Here is a 24,485-nt window from a genome sequence, read left to right on the forward strand (position 1 = left end):
CAGTGCTGAGTTTTTACCTGGAACTTGATTCACCAGAGCAGCAGGTACGTTCTTCTTGTTCTGCGTTTTATGTTCAAATATGATTGGTCGGAGAATGCGATATATGGATATCGTTTTCTTTTCAAATAATAGACTAAAATTAACTTCATCTTGAACATTTGATTTGTTTGTGATAGAGTTAGGAGCAGTGACAGAGATATAGAAGAACTGAAATTGGAGAAATGGTAATCTTGTATTGATGAATTTAGAAAATAAAGATTGCAAGAATCACTTAACCAGGAGAAGGTCTCATTCCTTTCTTTCTTCCCATGAGATAATTTCAACAGAATTTGTCTCCTTTCGATTCCTCTTGAGATACCTTCTGAAATATACCCTTAGAGGCTTTGGGTATTGATCCACCTTTCCAGGCCTTGTATTTGTGGGCAGATTGCTATAAATTTCCAGTGTTTAAAATCAATCCCTTATTCCAAAAAAAAAATAATTAAAAGATTTGTTATGTGTCTGTGAATGCAGATATCAGCTATACATCAAGAATGGCTACCAAAAACAAAGTAAGCTTGAAGCTGTTGATCGACAAGAGATCGAATAGAGTCCTTTTTGCAGAAGCTGGAAAAGATTTTGTTGATTTCCTCTTCACCCTTCTCTCTTTGCCTGTAGGTACAGTGATTAGGCTGCTCAAAAAACCAGCAATGGTTGGTTGCATAGGAAATCTTTACGAGAGCCTTGAAAACCTTAACGAAGCTTATATGCAACCAAATCAAAGCAAGGACCTGCTTCTAAAACCCACTGTGCCATTAACCCAGCTCGCACATGTGCCTCTCTTGCTGCCTGGCACTCGTCCGCTAAAAACTGAGGCAGGACGAAAGTTGTATGGTTGTTCTTATTCTGGTAACCACCGGTGCGTTACTGATCAGAGAGGTTCTCCTTGTAGTAACTGCAAAAATTCAATGACTTATGAACTGCCGTTTATTGGCACCAATACAAATAATAAATCAGCTAGTAATACAGCAACTAGTAATAGTGAGGGAGGTTTTGTGAAGGGCCTGGTTACATACATGGTGACTGATGATTTGTCAGTGTCACCATTGTCAATGATCTCTGGTGTTGCTCTGCTGAACAAGTTTAGTGTAAAGGGTTTTGGTGCACTTAAGGAGAAAATGGTTGAGTTTGGCATTGATGAGGTATGTTTAGAGTGTTTTGCAATTAATATTGGTTTTAGCCCTTAATTGTGTTTCTTTGGCAGGGTGTGGAATTGTTGAAGGCTTCTCTCCAGTCAAAAACAGCTCTTACTAGTGTCTTCCTTGCCAAGGATGAGATCAAGGATGCTGCAGCACCAAATTGAAACTGTGTTGGATATATGATCTATTCTAATGCTAATCAACGCTGTTTTGAGGGAGGTGACATTTAGCTATTTACCATTGTCAAATACCATGCCGTCCCTTCTATATAATTAAGACCGTATTGATCTTGTTTTGTACTGCCTTGGTTATTAGATTTTCATGAATCTTACTGTTGCTAATTGACATTTCCTTTTGCCATTTACTTGCATTGAGATCATAGATAAAACGTAATTTCAGTTAGTTATAGAATGTTGGGGAAATTCTGATGAAGTTTTAAATAGCATCCTACATGTTAATAAGCAATTCTGTAACAGAGCACACACATATACATCACTGCCAGATACAATTTCTATGAATACCTGTTTTGGAATTTATTGGACATATTGGAAATCCAACTTGCTCTATCCATCACGTAAGTGTACATAAAACAAAGTTGGACTTTGCACAACTTTATCAGGTTTCAGATTCGAACTCTGCTACAAACTTTTCAGTGTAGTGTGTATTTACGTGCAATTAATTCCATCCATGAAAATCCGAGGATTGTATTCTTCCCTTCAAAACCTGACCTTTCTCCCTTGTAGCCTTTCAATCTTCTTTCATCTTAAAACCCCATTTTGTTAAATACTAGTGGACTTGTACGTCAAAACTCAAAAGTTTAGGCACAGTCTGTTTGAAATCATGGGTAATGTTTGTTGTAAAAATGACCCACTCATGCATCTCCATCGATGTCAAATGCACCCAAGGACGAAATCACTCATTTTCGGCGCGCTTGTAAACCCGGTACCGTAGAAAAAGTATCTATTTTCTTCTCGTTGGCAATATATATATATAATCATTTAAATTCATGATCCCATCGCCTGAATTTTTAAAATAAAAAGTTCTAATTTTACATGCCAAGGGCCAATTTGCTCCATATGCTAATGTGTATGTATACCCTTTTACATTACGATCCTATCTCCAGTTGATCACGCATTCAAATTTGGGCAGCATCTAAAATTAGGTAAATTATATTGTCTACATAACAAAATAGTGTACTGAATGTTCACATAAAAAATAATTATACTATTAAATTTGGAAGATGGAACTCACAAAGTCTTATTGATTTGTGAGTAATTTCTTTAGTTTTTATGATTTAAAGCTACGTAAAATACGCGAATAGAAGAGTTTCACTAAAAATTTTATTAGATTCTGACTTGAGTGGTCACCAATAAAATAATAAAAGGTGGGTAATTTTATTAAAAAAAATTAAAGTATAATGATTAAAATGAACAATTAACAGAGTTGAGTGACTGAGTAAATTTATCCAACCATTTTAATCATTCTCTTTCAAAAATATATTAGTTAATCATGATATTTTTCTTCCATTTACTTCTTAATTCTTTCATCAATTTAAATTTAGTTTTCTAAAAATTAACGTATTTAAAGAAGTTAAAATTTCCATATTACTTATTAAAAAAATTAAGGAATATATATATATTTGAGTTCATCAAGCCAATTTAACAAGTACCTGATTAAGAAGTTGAACGGCTAAAATTAAGATAATTTATTATTTAATTTTTGTATAAGATAATTATTAATATATTTATTTATTTATTTATTTATTTATTTAAATAGTCATAAATAAATGAATATTCACACATAGCTTTGCAGCCTATCTTCTAAATTACATATACTTAAAAGTATATTACAATAAAACACTAAATTCTAATTTGTAATTTAAAACTTCCTCATATATAATTTGATTGATATAAAACTTATTTTTTTAATTTTCAGTAGTTAACTTTTAAATTATTTTAATTTATGTGACACTTATTAAATTAAAAAAAAATTGAATTTTTATCTATTAATTTAATATTTGCAAGAAAAATATAATTAATTAAAAATAATATTTATAATTAATTTTTCCCTAATTTTTCTTTCCTCTATTCTCTCCTTTGCAGTTCTAACGGTACAAATTGTACAATTTAATTTAAAATGTATTTACTCAAAACTAGAGATATACATGGGTTGGTTTGCTTGGGTTCAACGTATTTACCCAAACCCAACCGATCAAGTCGGTTTGGAAAATTTTAGAACCGAAACTAATAAAACAAATTACAAAATCAATGTCTTCGATTTTATAATAAAATGGGGTAGGTTCGAGTTGTGCTTTTTTTTCTTTTAATTTTTTAGATTCATAAAACTTTTAAGTTTTTTACTTTTATTTTTTTTATTGAATAATTAAAATTATTTCCATCATTAATAAAAAAAATAAAATTTAATGCATTCAATTGAAATTAGATTTCTTGATACTTAGTCTTTATAAATTACTTCATACTTAACTCAACTCAACTAAGCCTTTATCTTAAAAATTTGGGGTCGGCTATATAGATTCGCTTTCTTCACTCTAAACGATTTTGGGTTAAATCCTCAGAAATGCGTAATGCTTATAGATCATGTTGTACTACTCTCCTCTAAGTCAATTTAGGTCTACCCCTTTTTTTCTTTCTATCTTCTAACTGGAGCTTCCGTATGTCTACGCTTCACATGACCAAACCACCTCAATCTCACTTCTCTCAACTTATTTTCAATTGGCATCACTCATACCTTTTCTCTAGTACTTTCATTATGGACTTTATCTAATCTAGTATGGTCACTCATCCACCTTAACATTCTCATCTCTGCAACTTTTATCTTAGACGCATACGACTCTTTCAGTGCCCAACACTCACTACCATATAACATAGCCGGTCGTATGGCTGTACGGTAAAATTTTCCTTTCAACTTATTGGGAATCTTACGATCACATAAAACTCTCGTGACACATCTCCACTTCAACCATCCGGTTTTAATTCTATGACTAACATTTTCCTCACATCCCCCCATCTACTTGAAGGACTGAGCCTAGATATTTAAAGTGATTATTTTGGGACAGTACCACTCTATTCAAACTAATTCATTTCCTATCACCAGTTTGGCCTTCACTGAACTTGCAATGCATGTATTATGTTTTCGTTCTACTTAACTTAAAACCTTTTAACTCTATAGTACTTCTCTAAAGCTCTAGCTTTCTATTGACTCCTTCTTGTGTCTCATCTATCAGAACAATATCATCCGCAAATATCATGCACTGAGGAATACTCTCTTTTATTCCTTCATACACTATATAAAATATTTACTTATAGTAGAGATATTCATGGCCCCCTTCTTTAGTATTTTTAATAAGTATCGACACAAGTTGCATCGGTTTAAAAATTTTCAAAATCAAAATCAAATCAAAATACATCGGTTTACATAATTTTTAACACATAATCAATATAACTCAAATGAAAATAATAAAAATTAGGTCGAATTAATACGATCTCATAGGTTTGAACAATTTTATGAATACCCAACTCAAAGCTAACAATTCTTGAAAATATAATTTTTTTTAATTTAATATATCAATATAAATAATTTAGAAATAAAAGGTTATAAGAGTTTTACGTAATAAATGAAAATTTATTTACTTTATTATTATATACCTCTAAACTGAGATAACCAACAGTCACTCCCATTGCCCACTCCTATATATACATGTATCACCTCTTGCTTCATTCACAATTCAGTGCTGAGTTTTTAAGTAGAACTTGACTCACCAGAGTAGCAGGTACGTTCTTCTCGTTCTGCGTTTTATGTTCAAATATGATTGGTAGGAGAATGCGATATATGGATATCGTTTTCTTTTTTAAATAATAGACTAAAATTAACTTCATCTTGAACATTTGATTTGTTTGTGATAGAGTTAGGAGCAGCGACAGAGATATAGAAGAACTGAAATTGGAGAAATGGTAATCTTGTATTGATGAATTTAGAAAATAAAGATTGCCAGAATCACTTAACCAGGAGAAGGTCTTATTCCTTTCTTTCTTCCCATGAGATAATTTCAACAGAATTTGTCTCCTTTCGATTCCTCTTGAGATACCTTCTGAAATATACCCTTAGAGGCTTTGGGTATTGATCCACCTTTCCAGGCCTTGTATTTGTGGGCAGAATTCTATCAATTTCCAGTGTTTAAAATCAATCCCTTATTCGAAAAAAATAATAATTAAAAGATTTGTTATATGTGTCTGTGAATGCAGATATCAGCTTTACATCAAGAATGGCTACCGAGAACAAAGTGAGCTTGAAGCTATTGATCGATAAGAAGGCGAACAAAGTCCTTTTCGCAGAAGCTGGAAAAGATTTTGTAGATTTCCTCTTCACCCTTCTCTCTTTGCCTGTGGGTACTGTGATTAGGCTGCTTAAACAACCAGCAATGGTTGGCTGTATAGGAAATCTTTACGAGAGCCTTGAAAACCTTAATGAAGCTTATATACAACCAAATCAAAGCAAGGACTCGCTTCTAAAACCCACTGTGCCATTAACCCAGCTCGCACATGTGCCTCTCTTGCTGCCTGACACTCTTCCTCTAAAGCCTGAGGCAGGACGAAAGTTGTATGGTTGTTCTAAATATAGTAACCACCGTTGCGTTACTGATCAGAGAGGTTCTCCTTGTAGTGACTGCCATTATTCAATGAATTATGAACTGACGTTTATTGGCACCAATACAAACAACACATCAGCTAGTAATACAGCAACTAGTAGTAGTGAGGGAGGTGTTGTGAAGGGCCTGGTTACATACATGGTGACTGATGATTTGTCAGTGTCACCATTGTCAATGATCTCTGGTGTTGCTCTGCTGAACAAGTTCAGTGTTATGGGTTTTGGTGCACTTAAGGAGAAAATGGTTGAGTTTGGCATTGATGAGGTATGTTTAGAGTGTTTTGCAATTAATATTGGTTTTAGCCCTTAATTGTGTTTCTTTGGCAGGGTGTGGAATTGCTGAAGGCTTCTCTCCAGTCAAAAACAGCTCTTACTAGTGTCTTCCTTGCCAAGGATGAGATCAAGGATGCTGCAGCACCAAATTGAAACTGTGTTGGATATATGATCTATTCTAATGCTAATCAACGCTGTTTTGAGGGAGGTGACATTTAGCTATTTACCATTGTCAAATGCCATGCCGTCCTGTATTGATCTTGTTTTGAACTGCCTTGGTTGTTAGATTTTCATGAATCTTACTGTTGCTAATTTGCATTTCCTTTTGCTATTTACTTGCATTGAGATCATAGATAAAACGTAATTTCAGTTAGTTATAGAATGTTGGGGAAATTCTGATGAAGTTTTAAATAGCATCCTACATATTAATAAGCAATTCTGTAACAGAGCACACACATATACATCACTGCCAGATACAATTTCTATGAATACCTGTTTTGGAATTTATTGGACATATTGGAAATCCAACTTGCTCTATCCATCACGTAAGTGTACATAAAACAAAGTTGGACTTTGCACAACTTTATCAGGTTTCAGATTCGTACTCTGCTACAAACTTTTCAGTGTATTGTGTATTTACGTGCAATTAATTCCATCCATGAAAATCCGAGGATTGTATTCTTCTCTTCAAAACCTGACCTTTCTCCCTTGTAGCCTTTCAATCTTCTTTCATCTTAAAACCCCATTTTGTTAAATACTAGTGGACTTGTACGTCAAAACTCAAAAGTTTAGGCACAGTCTGTTTGAAATCATGGGTAATGTTTGTTGTAAAAATGACCCACTCATGCATCTCCATCGACACCAAATGCACCCAAGAACGAGTCACTCATTTTCGGTGCGCTTGTAAACCAGGTACCGTAGAAAAAGTATCTATTTTCTTCTCATTGGCAATATAAAAAACAAAATCATTTAAATTCGTGATCCCATCCCATGAATTTTTAAAATAAAAAGTTCTAATTTTACATGTCAAGGGCTAATTTGATCCATATGCTAATGTGTATATATACCCTTTTACATTGCAATCCTATCTCCTATTGATCACGCATTAAAATTTGGGCAGCATCTAAAATTAGATAAATTATAGTATGCACTGCATTAAAAAATAGTGTATTGAATGTTCACATACAAAATAATTATACTATTAAATTATACAAAATAATTTAATTATTTTATTCAATCTCTTTAAAAAATATATTAGTTAATCATTATATTTTTTTGTCATTTACTTTTTAATTATTTCATCAATTTAAATTTAATTTTTAAAAAATTAACGTATTTAAACTTATTAAAAAAATGTTCAAAGATCATATAGTTGTGTTTTTATATTTTTTAACATAATTAATATAAAATTTTATTTTTTATTAATTTTTATTTAAATTTTTAAAATATATAATTTAATTTGATTGATTTTAGCCTAATACTCACCATTGATAACGACTTGGCCAACAAGCTCCGGAAACAAACTTCTATCGCAAGTTGTGTCCCATCGCCATGTCAAAGATGACAACTTTTCCTAGAAACAAACTTGTTCTGTAAGTTGTGTTTCTTATGAATATCCATTGCAATGCCAAAGTTCTTTCACTACCACAATCTGATGGGACATTGAAGAAATTCCTGCCTAAATTTAATATATTATAAATTTAAAATATAAATATAAAAATTTATTTATTTAATATATATATTTTATTATATATTTTATATTTTATAATAAATTAAGCACAGATTAAAAAAGTTCGAAATAACCTGCTTTATTAGTACGTCTCCTTTGGATAACGTTTCTTCTTTTTTCCTTTTACCAACTTTTCCACGATTGCTTTCACGCGAAGATCTTTGATTTTTATTTTTTTAATTTTATTTTTTGTTTTTAAATATCTAATTTTTTCTAATCAAATAATAATTAATCACTCATATAAAAATTAATTAAATGTTAAACACACACACTATATATATATATATATATATATATATATATATATATATATATATATATATATATATATATATATATAAACAAGGATTTTCAGATAATTTATAGACTTGATCGTATAAAACTAATTAATATAACATAATAAAAATAAAATCAATTAATATAAGGTAATTTGACTATATTTAAGTTAACAAAATCAATTACTCCAAGGTAATTTGGCTAAATTTAAGGTAATGAAATCAAAAATAAAAATTTTATCTTTTGTAATTATTTTAAAAAATTTTGATTAAATAAATCAAAATTAAATAAAATTTTTTTATGTGATTCTAAAATTTAAATTCATAATCATTTAAAATTGAAATTGAACTGAAACTGGAAATTTCGGTTCCAGTCAAACTAAACCGAAGACAAGACCTAAGTATGAAGATACTGTTGTTGTACATTTAAGAATGAACTCACTGAGCCTATAATTTCTAAAAAAAAAAAAAGAAAAAAAAATTAACTCTTTGAATTCTCAATACTCCAAAATCTTACAATAATGTTATATTCTGATTAAAATTTAAATGTAAAATGATAATTTTTTTTTAGGGTTACTGATAAAAAAATTTTTTCACACATTTTTAAAATTTTTATTTTATTAATTTGATTCATAAAATTTGACATTGCTTTTTAAGTTTAGTTATTGGGTTAATAGATAGAAAGTTAATGTGACAAGCTAATTAGGTTAAAAAGTTAAATATATTTTTTTAATTAGCACTAGTGGCACCCACAAAGTTTTGAAAAGTAATTTAAAAAAAAATAAAATAAGAAGTTGAGTTAAGAAAATTTACTTAATTTAAGGCTCATTTATTTTATGAAAAATAATTTATCTATAAAAAATATTTTTATTTAAAAAAATATTTTTTATAAAAATATTTTTTATTTTTTAGTTACAAGATTTTACAGGGTCTAAATTGCTTTTTTAAATAAAAATATTTTTTTAAATACAGTTAAAAAAACAGTTTAAAAAATTCTATTTTGTCATCAACAAGAGATCGAACAAAGTCCTTTTTGCAGAAGCTGGAAAAGATTTTGTGGATTTCCTCTTCACCCTGCTCTCTTTGCCTGTAGGAACTGTAATTAGGCTGCTAAAAAAACCAGCAATGGTTGGCTGTATAGGAAATCTTTAACGAGAGCCTTGAGAACCTTAATGAAGCTTACATGCAATCATATCAAAGTAAGGATTCACCCACTGTGCCATTGGCCCAGCTCCCATAAGTGCCTCTCTTGCTGCCTGAAACTGTTCATCTACAGCCTGAGGCAGTACGAAAGGTGTATGGTTGTTCTAACTATCACCTCCGGTGTGTTACTGATCGGAGAGGTGCTCCTTGTAGTAACTGCTGTGCTTCAATGACTTATGAACTGCCATTTATTGGCACCGATAAGAATAATACATCAGCTAGTAATACAGCAACCAATAGTAGTGAGGGAGGTTTCGTGAAGGGCTTGGTTACATACATGGTGACTGATGATTTGTCAAATAAAATAATTTGTTCTTGCCGGTCTTTGAAGCATAAAGCTCCTCAAGTTTGTTCCACAGTGTCCGGGCATGAGTCTTGCTGCAAATATGATTGTACACATTATCTTTGACAAACTGTCGGATGAAGGTACATGCATGCCTACTCATGCTCAAATACCCAATCCTCGTCTGTTTTGTCTTTGGGTTTATTTGTAACAAACACTGGTAAATGCAATTTCATCACAAATAAGAGATCCTTCATCTTGTTTCTCCATATGAAGTAATTCACACCATTTATATTGACCATTTTATTTGTCTTTGCCTCCATTTCTGTAGCACTTGAGGTAGGAATCAATACCACTTACTGGGGAAAATACCTCAAATTAAATAACAAAAATTAAATACTATAATAATAATAAATAAAATCGCACACAAAAATTTAATGTGATTCACCCTTAATTTTGAGCTACGCATATGGGTCAAACTCTAAATAAAACCTGCAAAGAGAGCACAGAGGAGATCTACCAAAAATAATGACACTCAAAAGTGTTTCTCAAATAAACTTACAAAATTTTTTTCACTACTTTCGTCACTCTTCCTTTAGAAAATAATTTATAAATTTACAATACTCTCTCTCAAATTTTCAACATCTTGTAACGCTCACTTTAGTTTTAGAACAACTCTCCCACACATTTTTAAAATAGTTGCACTGTGCCTAGCGGTGATTAAATTATCTCCTCATTGGATAACTGGACATGAATCAATATTCTTAAGATTTAAGAATTGGTTCCTTTGGTACTAAGCATTTACAGCTTGGTACCAGCACACATCTTTTTTGAATTTTAAACCTTTTTTTTTTAATAGTACATAAAAATGCAACTGCCACCCTCCATGTTGGAGGGAACCACATGCAACATATATCACCTCTGGCTTCTTTCATGAGCTTTTAACCGGAACTTGAGAAGCCAAAGCACCAGGTACATTCATCGCGTTCTGCGTTTTATATTCGGATAAAAATAATTAGATTAATTAATTATGTGTTTAAATGCAGATCTCAGCTTCATATCAAGAATGGCTACCAAAAACAAAGTAAGCTTGAAGCTGTTGATCGACAAGAGATCGAACACAGTCCTTTTTGCAGAAGCTGGAAAAGATTTTGTGGATTTCCTTTTCGCCCTTCTTTCTTTGCCTGTAGGAACTGTAATTAGGCTGCTCAAAAAACCAGCAATGGTTGGTTGCATAGGAAATCTTTACGAGAGCCTTGAAAACCTTAACGAAGCTTATATGCAACCAAATCAAAGCAAGGACTCGCTTCTAAAACCCACTGTGCCATTAACCCAGCTCGCACATGTGCCTCTCTTGCTGCCTGGCACTCGTCCGCTAAAAACTGAGGCAGGACGAAAGTTGTATGGTTGTTCTTATTGTCATCACAACCGGTGCGTTACTGATCAGAAAGGTTCTCCTTGTAGTAACTGCGGTTGTTCAATGACTTATGAACTGCCGTTTATTGGCACCAATACAAATAATAAATCAGCTAGTAATACAGCAACTAGTAATAGTGAGGGAGGTTTTGTGAAGGGCCTGGTTACATACATGGTGACTGATGATTTGTCAGTGTCACCATTGTCAATGATCTCTGGTGTTGCTCTGCTGAACAAGTTTAGTGTAAAGGGTTTTGGTGCACTTAAGGAGAAAATGGTTGAGTTTGGCATTGATGAGGTATGTTTAGAGTGTTTTGCAATTAATATTGGTTTTAGCCCTTAATTGTGTTTCTTTGGCAGGGTGTGGAATTGCTGAAGGCTTCTCTCCAGTCAAAAACAGCTCTTACTAGTGTCTTCCTTGCCAAGAATGAGATCAAGGATGCTGCAGCACCAAATTGAAACTGTGTTGGATATATGATCTATTCTAATGCTAATCAACGCAGTTTTGAGGGAGGTGACATTTAGCTATTTACCATTGTCAAATGCCATGCCGTCCCTTCTATATAATTAAGACTGTATTGATCTTGTTTTGCACTGCCTTGGTTATTAGATTTTCATGAATCTTACTGTTGCTAATTGGCATTTCCTTTTGCCATTTACTTGCATTGAGATCATAGATAAAACGTAATTTCAGTTAGTTATAGAATGTTGGGGAAATTCTGATGAAGTTTTAAATAGCATCCTACATATTAATAAGCAATTCTGTAACAGAGCACACACATATACATCACAGCCAGATACAATTTCTATGAATACCTGTTTTGGAATTTATTGAACATATTGGAAATCCAACTTGCTTTATCCATCACATAAGTGTACATAAAACAAAGTTGGACTTTGCACAACTTTATCAGGTTTCAGATTCGAACTCTGCTACAAACTTTTCAGTGTAGTGTATATGCACGTGCAATTAATTCCATCCATGAAAATCCGAGGAATTGTATTCTTCCCTTCAAAACCTGGCCTTTTTCTCTTGTAGCCTTTCAATCTTCTTTCATCTTAAAACCCCATTTTGTTAAATACTAGTGGACTTGTACGTCAAAACTCAAAAGTTTAGGCACAGTCTGCTTGAAATCATGGGTAATGTTTGTTGTAAAAATGACCCACTCATGGATCTCCATCGACGCCAAATGCACCCAAGGACGAATCACTCATTTTCGGCGCGCTTGTAAACCCGGTACCGTAGAAAAAGTATATATTTTCTTCTCATTGGCAATATAAAAAACAAAATCATTTAAATTCGTGATCCCATCCCATGAATTTTTAAAATAAAAAGTTCTAATTTTACATGCCAAGGGCCAATTTGTTCCATATGCTAATGTGTACGTATAGCCTTTTACATTGCAATCCTATCTGGACTTGATCACGCATTGAAATTTGGGCAGCATCTAAAATTTGGTAAATTATAAAGTATACTGCATTAAAAAATAGTGTACTAAATATTCATATAAAAAATAATTACACTATTAAATTAGGAAGATGAGACATACAAAGTTTCATTATTCTATGGATAATCTCTTTATGCTTTATGATTTAAAGTTACGAAAAATACGCGATAGAGAAGTTCTATTAGATTCTGATTTGAGTGATTGACAATAAAATAATAAAAAGTGAGTAATTTTATTAAAAAAATTAAAATATAATTAGTGAAATGAAACAATTAATAAAATTGAGTGAATACGGAATAAATTTATCCAACTATTTTAATTATTTTTTTTGAAAAATATATTAGTTAATAATTATATTTTTCTTTTATTTACTCTTTAATTCTTTCATCTAATTTAAATTTAATTTTTTAAAAAAAATTAACGTATTTGAAGAAGTTAAAATTTCCATATTACTTATTAAAAAAAAAAATTCAAAGATCATATAGTTGTGCTTTTATATTTTTCAACATAACTAATATAAAAAAATATTTTTATAAAAACTAACCTATTTTTTAAAATAAGAGAATAAAATAGATAATTTCATTGAAATTAATATTTATTAAAATAAAAAATTAAATATTGTAATATGTAATAACTTGGCGAACAAGTTCTGGAAACAAACTTCTCTCATAAGTTGTGTCCCATCGCCATGTCAAAAATGCCAACTTTAAACTTGTTCTGTAAGTTGTGCTTCTTGTGAATGTCCATTGCAATTCCAAAGTTCTTTCGCTACCACGATCTGATGGGATCGAAAATATTTCTGCCTAAATTTAATATATTATGAATTTAAAATATAAATATAAAAAATTTATTTATTTAATATATATATATATTTTATTATATATTTTATATTTTATAATAAATTAAGTACAGATTAAAAAAGTTCGGAAAAACCTGCTTTATTAGTGCATCTCCTTTGGATAATGTTAATTTCTTCTTTTTCCCTTTTACCAACTTTTCAATAATTGCTTTCATGTGAAGATCTTTGATTTTTATTTTTTTTAATATTGTTTTTTGTTTCTTAAAGATCTAATTTTTTCTAAACCAAATAATAATTAATCACTCATATAATTTTTATTTTTCTATTAAATTTAATTATTATAATTTTTTGAGTTGAAATTCTCATAAAACGCCAAACTGAAGAGAGTATTTTCTTCGTACTATAATAAGTCATATGAATTTATGAAAAGAATTTAAGCATGTATCTTTCTAATTAATTGAATTTTAACTAATATTTATATTTTAATCATTTATAATTGAAGTTTAGAGTAAATTAAAAGTTTTTTTTTTCTTTTCAAACAGCTCTTTGTTCTTCATCACAATCCTATTTATTCTTACCTTAGGACCTCAACATTATTATTATTGTTAATCTCCATAACTTTTTTAGTCTTAATTTAAATATAATATTTCACAAGTACATTATACACCATTTATAAGAAAAGTCAATTATAACTATAATAATATAAAGAAGAAAACAGAAAAATTATAATTATTACCAACATTTTTTTTAATTTATTATATCACCTTCAAGATCATACCGTTAATTTATCCCAACCTAATTGTCAAAATCCTGTCTTGAGATCAAACTTAGAAAAAATGTGTGGCTCCTAGAGATGGGTGAACAAGGAGTTGAGAACCAATCTTGGAGTGATCCATTCATTCGAGCAACAAATTTTTGAATAATTATTGATAATTGAGCATCAGACTTGGTTAGCTATAGATACACATAATTAATTAAATATTACTGCTATATATATATATATATAAACTCATATTTTCATATAGTTCATTAGCTTAATTATATTTAATAGTTCAATCATGAAATTTATTCAGTCGTTTCAACCACTATAAGACTCATTTAACACAAAGAAAAAATCTTAATAAGAAATAGCAATATCTATATTAGTAGAATTGTAAAAAATAACAATATCTATAATTATACATTATAAATAGAAAATATATTAATATAATTATATTAGTTAATAATATTCATGACATAATTAACTTATCATAATAAATTATTATCTAAATCTCTATATAAAGAGATTAGATCATCTATAAGGTAGGGCTCTTCTCCTTAATAAATCTTATATACCATTCTCTATACCAACTCTAACTTAAAAATTGGAGGATTTTCATCAAAAATACCTTTGATGGACTTTTATGTGAAATTCGCATTGATTCAAAGAGTACTGGAAACTGTTGACAATGTTTAATAAATAGTTTAGACTTTCCTTTACTTATGTTCATTTTTATTTTATTTTTTAATATAAAACTTTAATACCTTGATTCATTTATTCTTTGTTTGGCAGGTTAATTTCACAAAGAACCAGAGTAATTATATAAAAATCTTGAAATATGCTTTTATTAATATTATATTATATAAAATAAAATTATGATCTCCAGTCATAAAGAATGAAAAATAAAGGAGCTCAAAAGAGAAGTGTGACAATTTTTTTTTCTTTTAATTTTTAAAAAAAAGTGAATGAAAAAAGCTACAAACGAAGCCAATGAGAAAAGACCAAATAGAAAGTAAGTCAAGTGCGCCCATTGCGAACGAAGTCATTGGTCGTCCTTAGTTACTTCCACTCTAAGTTTTTGAAAATTAATATAAAATAGTTTCATTAAATTTAAACTAATTAATATAATATAATAAAAAATAAATTAATATAACTTCATTTTATTAAATTTAAAAATACTAAAATTAATTAATTAATATAAGGCAATTTAACTAAATTTAAGGGGCTAAAACTAATTGATGTAACATAATAAAATAAAGCCATTTAATAAAAAAAGTTAATTCATTGAATGGTTTAATACTCCAAAATCTTACGATAAGGTTATACTGTGATTAAAATTAAAATGTAAAATGATAATTTTTTAGGGTTACTGATAAAAATAAAATATTTTTCACACATTTCTTAAAATTTAAATTTATTAATTTCATTCATAAAATTTGACATTGCTTTTAATTTTAGCTATTGGGTTAATAGATAGAAAGTTAATGTGACAAGCTAATTAGGTTAAAAATTATATTTTTTAAATTAGTGTTAGTAGAGCTCATAGATTTTTTAAAAGATTTAAAAAAATTAAAATAAAAAGTTAAGTTTAGAAAATTTGCTTAATTTAAAACTTTTTTATTGGTGAAAAATAATTTATATATATGAAGAAATATTTTTATTTAAAATAAAATATTTTTTATAAAATAGTTTTAATTTTTTATTATAATCATTGAGTTTACAGGACTTAAATTATTTTTCTAAATAAAAGTATAATTTTAAATATTATTTAAAAAAATAATTTAAAAGTATAATTAAAATATTTAATTTATATTATTTTTAAATATTTTTTAATTAATATATTTAAAAAATAATTTTTTTAATAACAGTTTTAACCTTAATAATATATATATATATATATATATATATATATATATATATATTTTTTTTTTTAATAATAAAAATATTTTATTTAATTTTTGCTTTGATTAGGAAAACATTATTCATTGAATTAATTGCATCAAAGGAAAGAAAATCTTAACACCACAATTCGCTATTACCTGTGACATTTGGAAAACAAATTTTAAATTGAAATAGGTATAAATTTTTGACATTTAAAATTGAAAAAATTGAATCAGTTACTAAAATTAAAATTAAAAATTAAAAGATTTAATTAAAATTGGAAATGAATAAATAATTTTGATTTTTTTGGTAAATATGCCTTGTCTTTAAATAGGCCATAAATAAATGAATATTCACACCTCCCTTTCCTCTCTGGCCTCCCCAAACTGTTCCTCTCTCCCATTGCCCACTCCTGCATATCATATATCACCTCTGGCTTCATTCATGAGCTTTTAACCGGAACTTGACAAGCCAAAGCATCAGGTACATTCATGGCGTTCTGCGTTTTATTTTCGGAAAAAAAATAATTAGATTACTTAATTATGTGTTTGAATGCAGATATCAGCCTTATATCAAGAATGGCTACCGAGAACAAAGTGAGCTTGAAGCTATTGATCGACAAGAAGGCGAACAAAGTCCTTTTCGCAGAAGCTGGAAAAGATTTTGTAGATTTCCTCTTCACCCTTCTCTCTTTGCCTGTAGGTACTGTGATTAGGCTGCTTAAAAAACCAGCAATGGTTGGCTGTATAGGAAATCTTTACGAGAGCCTTGAAAACCTTAACGAAGCTTATATACAGCCAAATCAAAGCAAGGACTCTCTTCTAAAACCCACTGTGCCATTAACCCAGCTCGCACATGTGCCTCTCTTGCTGCCTGACACTCGTCCTCTAAAACCTGAGGCAGGACGAAAGTTGTATGGTTGTTCTAATAATAGTAACCACCGGTGCGTTACCGATCAGAGAGGTTCTCGTTGCAGTAACTGCGGTTCTTCAATGACTTATGAACTGCCGTTTATTGGCACCAATACAAATAATACATCAGCTAGTGATACACCAACTAGTAATAGTGAGGGAGGTTTGGTGAAGGGCCTGGTTACATACATGGTGACTGATGATTTGTCAGTGTCACCATTGTCAATGGTCTCTGGTGTTGCTCTGCTGAACAAGTTTAGTGTTAAGGGTTTTAGCGCACTTAATGAGAAGATGGTTGAGTTTGGCATTGATGAGGTATGTTTAACTTCAACTCATTACCTTTAGGAATTTTTTATTTTTTATTTTTTTGTAGTCGATAAGGAAAATTATGCTTTTAATCGTTGAATCAAGCTAAGCTAAATGGCAATATAGCATACAATTAATATTGGTTTTAGCCCTTAATTTTTTATCTTAGCAGGGTCTGGAATTGTTGAAGGCTTCTCTCCAGTCAAAAGCAGCTCTTACTAGTGTCTTCCTAGCTAAGGATGAGATCAAGGATGCTGCATCACCAAATTGAAACTATGTTGGAATATGATCTTTCCTTGTTTTGAGGGAGTTGATAATTAGTTATTTACCGTTGTCGATTGCCCTGCCGTACTTTATATATAATTAAGAGTAAATTGATCTTGTTTTTGCACCATCTTGGTTGGTAGTTGTTGAAGTTTCAATTAACATTTTCATGAATCTTACAACTGCTAATTAAATATTTTCTTTTTGCTATTTCCATGTGCACTGAGATTAAATTCCTTGTTTGAGCACTAAGAAATGGTTGAATCAGTGGTGTGGAATTGAACCTCAGGCGGATTTTACCTAGATCAGGGGGTTCGAATCCTGGAATTGTCATTGTTGGGAAGGTTTTACCAAAATACTACCCAGGCTCGACACTTTTTAGTGATTAATTAAACACCCTTATAAGTAAATGGCCAAAGCCAGCTGCAATCAAGTGAAAGAGAATTACATTAACTCTGTTTTACTCTGTTTTGAAATTTCTATTTGTTCCATGTATGTACAGTTGAACACTTCACATTATATATATAACATTGCAATCCCACCTCCACTTGATCATCCATTAGAATTTGGATGGCAACTAAAATTATGTGCACTGTGATCCAATTCTTGTATTTTAGGAATTGCTTATTCAAAAAATTGATCCAGGAAGCCATTCAGCAAATGATCTGAGAGGGGAGAGGAAAGGAAATAGAAAGGATAGAGGGGAGGTTGAGAAAGTAGGCAAAATTTTTGAAAAATATTAGCATAAAACATTGTCATTTGTTCAAGTTAATCCTAGTTTAGGCATTAATAGAGTTCCATCAAGCCAACTCAACAAATGCCTGATTAACACAGTAAGAAGTTGAATTAAATTTGGCTAAAATGAGAATTACATCTTTTATTTCGTTAAAATGAAGATCCTTGTATAAAAACAAGCTTATCTCATAAATTGTGCTGGATCTGAGTGTGTATCCATTGCAATAACTTAGGTGTCTATGCTTGTTTCTTCTTCTTCATTTTCAGCCACTTTTCAATGTTTTCTTTCATGTGAAGGTCTTCAATTTTTTTTTTTAACATAATTTTTTTCTAATGTGTACACTATCCCAATAATTTATTTTAATGTGTAGACCATCCCAATCAGTGGGATACAAAAGTAGCTAAAGGATTTAAATAATCCTTAATTCAATTATTAAAATAATTTAATTATTTAAAATCTCTAATTAATTTAGAGCCTACAATTAGTTAGGTCAATTGAATTTGTATTGTTATATAATGTCTAAATCAAATCACAATTACTTGATCATATAATTTTTATTGATCATATAATTTTTATCTTTGTATTATTATAATTTTCAATCAATTGCAAATGATCATGAAATGCATAAATATAAGCAACTCAAACAATTTATAATAATTAAATTTACTTGAAAAATAAATATTATATGAGCAGTTAATTGTGAATTGATTGATATTTTGTCAATGCTAAGTATAATATTATAAAAGAAAAAAAAATAGAGAATTGTTTAAAAAACTATAACTTTATATATCATTTATCTCATATGTCACAACCCAACCTATTGGACGGAACGACACTAGGACTTGGGCTAGCCTAAGGCTCCCGAGGCCCATAGTAAGACTAACTATTCCTTAACCCAACTCTAAGGCCCATTTGGGCTCAATTTCAAGAATTCAACCAGACAGAGTCCGGCCATAAAATGGACCTTTCAACGGGAAGTTTTTGACTCACCCGACCTGTAAACACAATATATAATCAATTGGGAAGCTCAACTCACCCTCCATATACTCAATATGTCATAAAAATAAATGGGAGCTCAGCTCCCTCATCTAATCCAATAAATATGCATATAATAATATCGAAATTACAATTAAAATTAATATTTTACTCACAGACTTGACAGCAGTCACTGTGGCGGGTGGGCTGAGGAAGAAGGCTGTCCCGGCTTACCTGACAATTTTATTACAATCATTTAATAAATTTGACTCAATACACTAAGAAAAAGACCAAAGACGTCCTAAGTCGTGCTGAAAATCCAGCAGAGTCTCCCCTATACCTAGGACCTACCCAACCTGCAAATGGGTTTAAAACACACTTCTATATCCACCAACCATACACCCACAACTCAATCACATCACACAACTCCGCCTGGGTCCATCCAAACTGTCATCAATCACAATATATAAATTTACAGTTTAGTCTTTATAATTGATCCTTTTTGCAAAAACTACCCAAATAAACTCTAAAAATTCTAAAACTTTGCCCCGCGGGCCTTAGCAATATTACTAGGCTAATGCAAAAAGAATCATAATTTTTTGAGCTACCACGAAAATTTTATGGATTTTTAATCCCATTTAAGCACTAGAAAATTACGAAAAGCAAGATTCGGGTTTACCTATGCCGATTCCGACTCTGGGGACGTGCTCGGGACGTCTGACAACGGTGGGGTAGCCAAAATCTCGATATGATTCCAAGACTTTTTCGATAACCGGTGTGTGTGGCCGGAATTTCACAGACCCGGACAACTGTCGAATTTTCCGCAAATTGAAGATACCTACACGAAGCCCATAATACGGGGGTTAGTACATAAATTTTACGAAATTTTCTAAGCTCATTTAATGCTTGAAAAAATACTATGAAGTTTCGTGGGATCCATTAAAAAACGGTGTCGGAAAATTTTGAAATTTATATTGCCGCGAAATTCTCGAAGAGTGGAGCGCTCTGGTATTCTCGGTTTTCTCTTGGGGTTCACGGTTTGCGAGAAATATAGCCCAAAATTCAAAATGGGCTAAAACTTCCCGAACAAAAATTGGACAAACCGCTTAATGGATTTTAGTGTTCTTGGTGTCTATGGAAAGCTCTCGAGGTGTAGATGGTGTTTGACACAAGACCCGACCCAATCGGTGGCCGGATCGGCCAGATTTCGATCGGAAAGCCGAAACAGCGCACTACGCATCGTGCGGCTTCGAGCGCGTTTTCCCAGCGTTCTAGGCGACGGTCGTCGATGGGTGGAGGCTGGGGTGGCGCGCCGGCGAGGTGGGGAAGGCTGGGTGGCGGCGGCGCGGCTTGGGGAGGAGAGAGAAAACGGGAGAGAGAGGAAGGATGGTCGGGACACGCGGGGAAGATAAGAAGAAGAAAAGAAAGGCCGGTCCGATTTGATCGGTCCGATTCAGGATACAGAATTTTGAATTTTTACTTTGTATTGGGACCGAAAACGAGGTCCAAAAATTTCGAAAAATTTTAAATAATTTCCTAAAATTCAAATAAAATAAAATATCAATATTTACTCAAAAATAATAAATATAAAAATTAGGGGTGTTACATCATATTTTTTGTAAGAATGCCAAAAATATATAATTACAATTTTATGATTAAGACTCCATTTATTTTGTGAAAAATAATTTGTATATGAAAATATTTTTTGTAAAAAATATTTATTAAAAAAACAATTTTTTATGAAAATATTTTTTATTATTTAGCTGTAGTATTAAATTAATGGTATGTATTTATATCATGTATGTATAAGTGTTTTTACATTTTATAAGATTATCAAAGTCTATAAAATAGAAAATAATTATCTCTTTTAAAAAGAGAAAGTCATTTTTTAACTTGGCTTTTTTTTATATTAGGCATTGCATTGACTATTATTTTAGTGTTTTAAAATATGAAAAATATTTTTTAAAAATAAATTATTATTTTTTCATCATTGAACTTTATATCATAACATTAAAAAGTTGCATTAACATTATAAAATATAATATTTAAATATGTTTTTATTTATATTATATTAAATAAATAAAATTAAAATTAATTTTTACATCTCATGGATTGATGTCTAGTTGCAAAGAATGAAAAGAAAGGAGTTTAAAAGACAAGAATTACATTTTTTTTTATATAAAAGATAGAAAAGAAAACAGAGGAAGAAGAAGGGAAAAGAGAAAGAAAGTTAGTTATGTGTAACCAAGTCATCAGTCATCCTTACTTCCAATCTAAGTTCTTGAAAATTAAGAATTTTTTTTTTCAATTTTATAGATTTAATTTATAAATTTAACAATTTTTTATTTAAAAAAAATTATTATTTAATTCTTAAATTTTACTATTAATCACAATTTAATTCCTGTATATATTTTGTAAAATTAAACAATTTAGTCCCTAATTACTTTTTCTTCTGTTAAAATTCAAGGTCACTCTATATTAATTTGTAACCTAATTGCCGTTAGTTTAGGCAAAAAGACTATTGTACCCTTTGTTAAGTTAAAATTAATTATTAAAATAATTAATCAAAATTTATTCCTCACCGTTAGCATAATTTTTTTTTTGGTCTCTAAAAAATTATAACCCTATAAGCTGCTCTTACCTTTGGTATTTGGAAAACACATTTAAGACTAATATATATATATATATATTATAGAGATTTTGAATCCCAAAAATTTAATTTAATCATTATATCAATTTTACTAATTTGGATCACATTAATTGTCAATTGAACTGATTTCTAAAATTAAAAGTAATTAATATTAAAATTTGTGAATTAAATTGATAAAATGATAAATAAATGAATATTCACACCTCCCTTCACCCTCTGGCATACCAAAACTGTATATTTCATAGAGCACCTCTGGCTTCATTCACAATTCAGTGTGAATTTTTAACTAGAACTTGACGAGCCAAAGCAGCAGGCACTCGGCCGGTACATTAATTCATCTCGTTCTGCGGTTTATGTTCATATATATGTCTCTCCATCTCGATCTCTGCGTGTGTGTGTTTTTTTCTTTTCTGAATTCTGAAAACAAAATAATTAGATTTATTATAAATGCAGATATGAGCACTGCATTATCAAGAATAGATACCAAGAAGAAAGTGAACTTGAAGCTATTGATCGACAAGAAGACGAACAAAGTCCTTTTTGCAGAAGCCGAAAAAGACTTTGTGGATTTCCTCTTCATCCTCCTTTCTTTGCCTGTAGGAACTGTAATTAGGCTGCTAAAAAAACCAGAAATGGTTGGCTGACATGACACTTATCACATACAACCTAAGGCAGGAAGAATAGTTTATGGTTGTTTAAATTATCACCACCGGTGTGTTACTGCTCGGAGAGGTGCACCTTGTAGTAAATGCAGTGCTTCAACAACTTATGAACTGCCATTTATTGTCACCAATAATAATAATACATCTGCTAGTAATACAATGTTGACCCGTCTAGCTCAAAATGAGCATTGATTTTGATGATAACAAAACTCAACTAAAATCTATTTAACTCAATTCCAAGTGATGTGTAGATTCTTTCTCTTATTCATGAAGAATATTTGAAGTTGCATCTAAGGAGGAAGGGCACTCAAAGGCATCCCAAGATGAATTTAAGTTGAGAAAGAACAAGATTATAAAACCTAAGACTCAAGTTGAAGGTATGAAAGTCATAGATTTATGAATTGGGCCTCAGGATTTGTGTAAAAAGAATAGATGAAAGTTTTAGTCAATTGGAGCTCAAATTGATTTTTCTTTCAATTACTTTATAAAATTCTCTCATCATGATCTTGGATATTTCTATTGGAATATATAATTCTCTTAAGGTCTAAATCAGATTTTTAAAAATTAATTTTTTTTTTTATATTTGAAACAGGTATTTGGTAAATTAGTTTGCTAACTTGTTTGCTAAAATATTAGTTTGCTAATATTTTTGCTAAAATTATAGTTTGCTAACTAGTTGATTAAATTTCAACAACTATCCCTAAACTTATGTAGTTGTAACACTATAGTCCTTTAATTTTAAAATGTAACATAAAATCCCCTGAACTTTTAAATTTTGTACAGTAAAATCCCTCTGATTTTTAATTACTGATTTTTTAGTTAGAAACTGATGTGAATAGCTCATGCATGATACTTAGTCAACATTTCTCTCTCCTCTCTTATGTAAAGTGTAAAATTATTCTCTTTATGTATGAAAAATTATTCTGTCTATAGAGAGAAAAATGATTCAATTTACACATAACTTGAGAGAGAAAAGAGAAATACTGACTAATCTCCATACTAGAACTATCCACGTCATCGTCTAACTGAAAAACTGGTAATTGGAGGTTTGAGGGATTTTACTGTGCAAAATTTAAAAGTTGATGGAGTTTTATGTTACATTTTTAAGTTGAGAGACTGTAATGTTACAACTAGATAAGTTCAGGGACAGTTGTCAAAATTTATCCCTAACCAGTTTGCTACTATTGCCAAAATTTCATTAGTTTGCTAAATGATTAGAGTTATTCTACTTCGTGCAAAAAGACAAAATAGCGGCTAATTTGCCTAGAACAGTGTGTGTAATGTTCCAAAAAGGTTTAAAACAGTCTAAAATAATTTGAAACTATAAATACACTTTTTTTTACTTCATTTTACACTTAATGAAATCCTATAATTGCTCTCCAATCTTGATATTTTCATTTATTGCTTTCATTCAAGAGCTTTAAAGTGTTTAAGCTACCATTGGCAAATCAACTCATCTTTTCTTTATAGTTTGATTTGTATTGAGTGAGAGTGAGTGTTAAAACATTAAATTGTATTTAAGAGAGGTTGTACAAGCACCTATTAAAGCTTGTGAGTGTGAGTGCTTGAGATAGCACTTGTTAAGGTTTCAAGCTACCTTTATAAAGGCTTGGTGTTGAAGAATTTGTAAAGGACTTTTGGTCTCTTACCTTTAAAAGAGTAAATAGTGGAGTGAATGCTCAAAGAAAGTTATTTGAGAGAATGAATGTAGGTTAGTTAAGCCAAACCACTATAAAAATTATTGTGTTTGATTTTTCTAACTTTAATCTTTTTACTTTTGTATAATTTATTATCCATGCATGATATTGGATGTTGAGAGACATTGACGATAGATTGAATTGATATATTTAAGATATATTGATTATGTTGACAAATTAATTGAATATTTTGTGATACATGTTGTGTTGAAAATTGCTATAAATATTGATTGAGACTTGAATTGTAATTTAGGAATATATTCTTGAAACACATATCATTTTCACTACATATAGAAACACCTAATTGAATAAAACAATAATTTTTCATTAGGCTTCAAGTAAGGGCCGAAAAATTATTTAAGTCTAATTCATTC

General features: G+C 30.3%; 3 protein-coding genes across 3 annotated transcripts; all 3 read left to right on the plus strand.

Moving 5' to 3' along the window:
- Positions 1–515: 515 nt before the first annotated feature.
- LOC110650200 (uncharacterized) lies at positions 516–6,475 on the plus strand. Its single transcript, XM_058134653.1, has 4 exons — positions 516–1,181; positions 1,220–1,292; positions 5,441–6,108; positions 6,171–6,475. Exons 1-4 carry the CDS (start codon positions 534–536, stop codon positions 6,267–6,269), a joined length of 1,488 nt encoding a protein of 495 aa, XP_057990636.1. The 5' UTR covers positions 516–533; the 3' UTR covers positions 6,270–6,475.
- A 3,948-nt stretch (positions 6,476–10,423) lies between these two features.
- On the plus strand, positions 10,424–11,677 carry LOC110650201 (uncharacterized). The gene is made up of 3 exons (XM_021805050.2): positions 10,424–10,578; positions 10,653–11,320; positions 11,383–11,677. The coding sequence occupies exons 2-3, from the start codon at positions 10,673–10,675 to the stop codon at positions 11,479–11,481; spliced, it is 747 nt and encodes a 248-aa protein (XP_021660742.2). The 5' UTR covers positions 10,424–10,578; positions 10,653–10,672; the 3' UTR covers positions 11,482–11,677.
- A 4,578-nt stretch (positions 11,678–16,255) lies between these two features.
- On the plus strand, positions 16,256–17,601 carry LOC131169221 (uncharacterized). The gene is made up of 3 exons (XM_058133531.1): positions 16,256–16,393; positions 16,469–17,136; positions 17,300–17,601. Exons 2-3 carry the CDS (start codon positions 16,489–16,491, stop codon positions 17,396–17,398), a joined length of 747 nt encoding a protein of 248 aa, XP_057989514.1. The 5' UTR covers positions 16,256–16,393; positions 16,469–16,488; the 3' UTR covers positions 17,399–17,601.
- The last annotated feature ends 6,884 nt before the right edge of the window (positions 17,602–24,485 follow it).

Source organism: Hevea brasiliensis, chromosome 14, assembly GCF_030052815.1.
Source record: "Hevea brasiliensis isolate MT/VB/25A 57/8 chromosome 14, ASM3005281v1, whole genome shotgun sequence".
Lineage (NCBI taxonomy): Eukaryota > Viridiplantae > Streptophyta > Magnoliopsida > Malpighiales > Euphorbiaceae > Hevea > Hevea brasiliensis.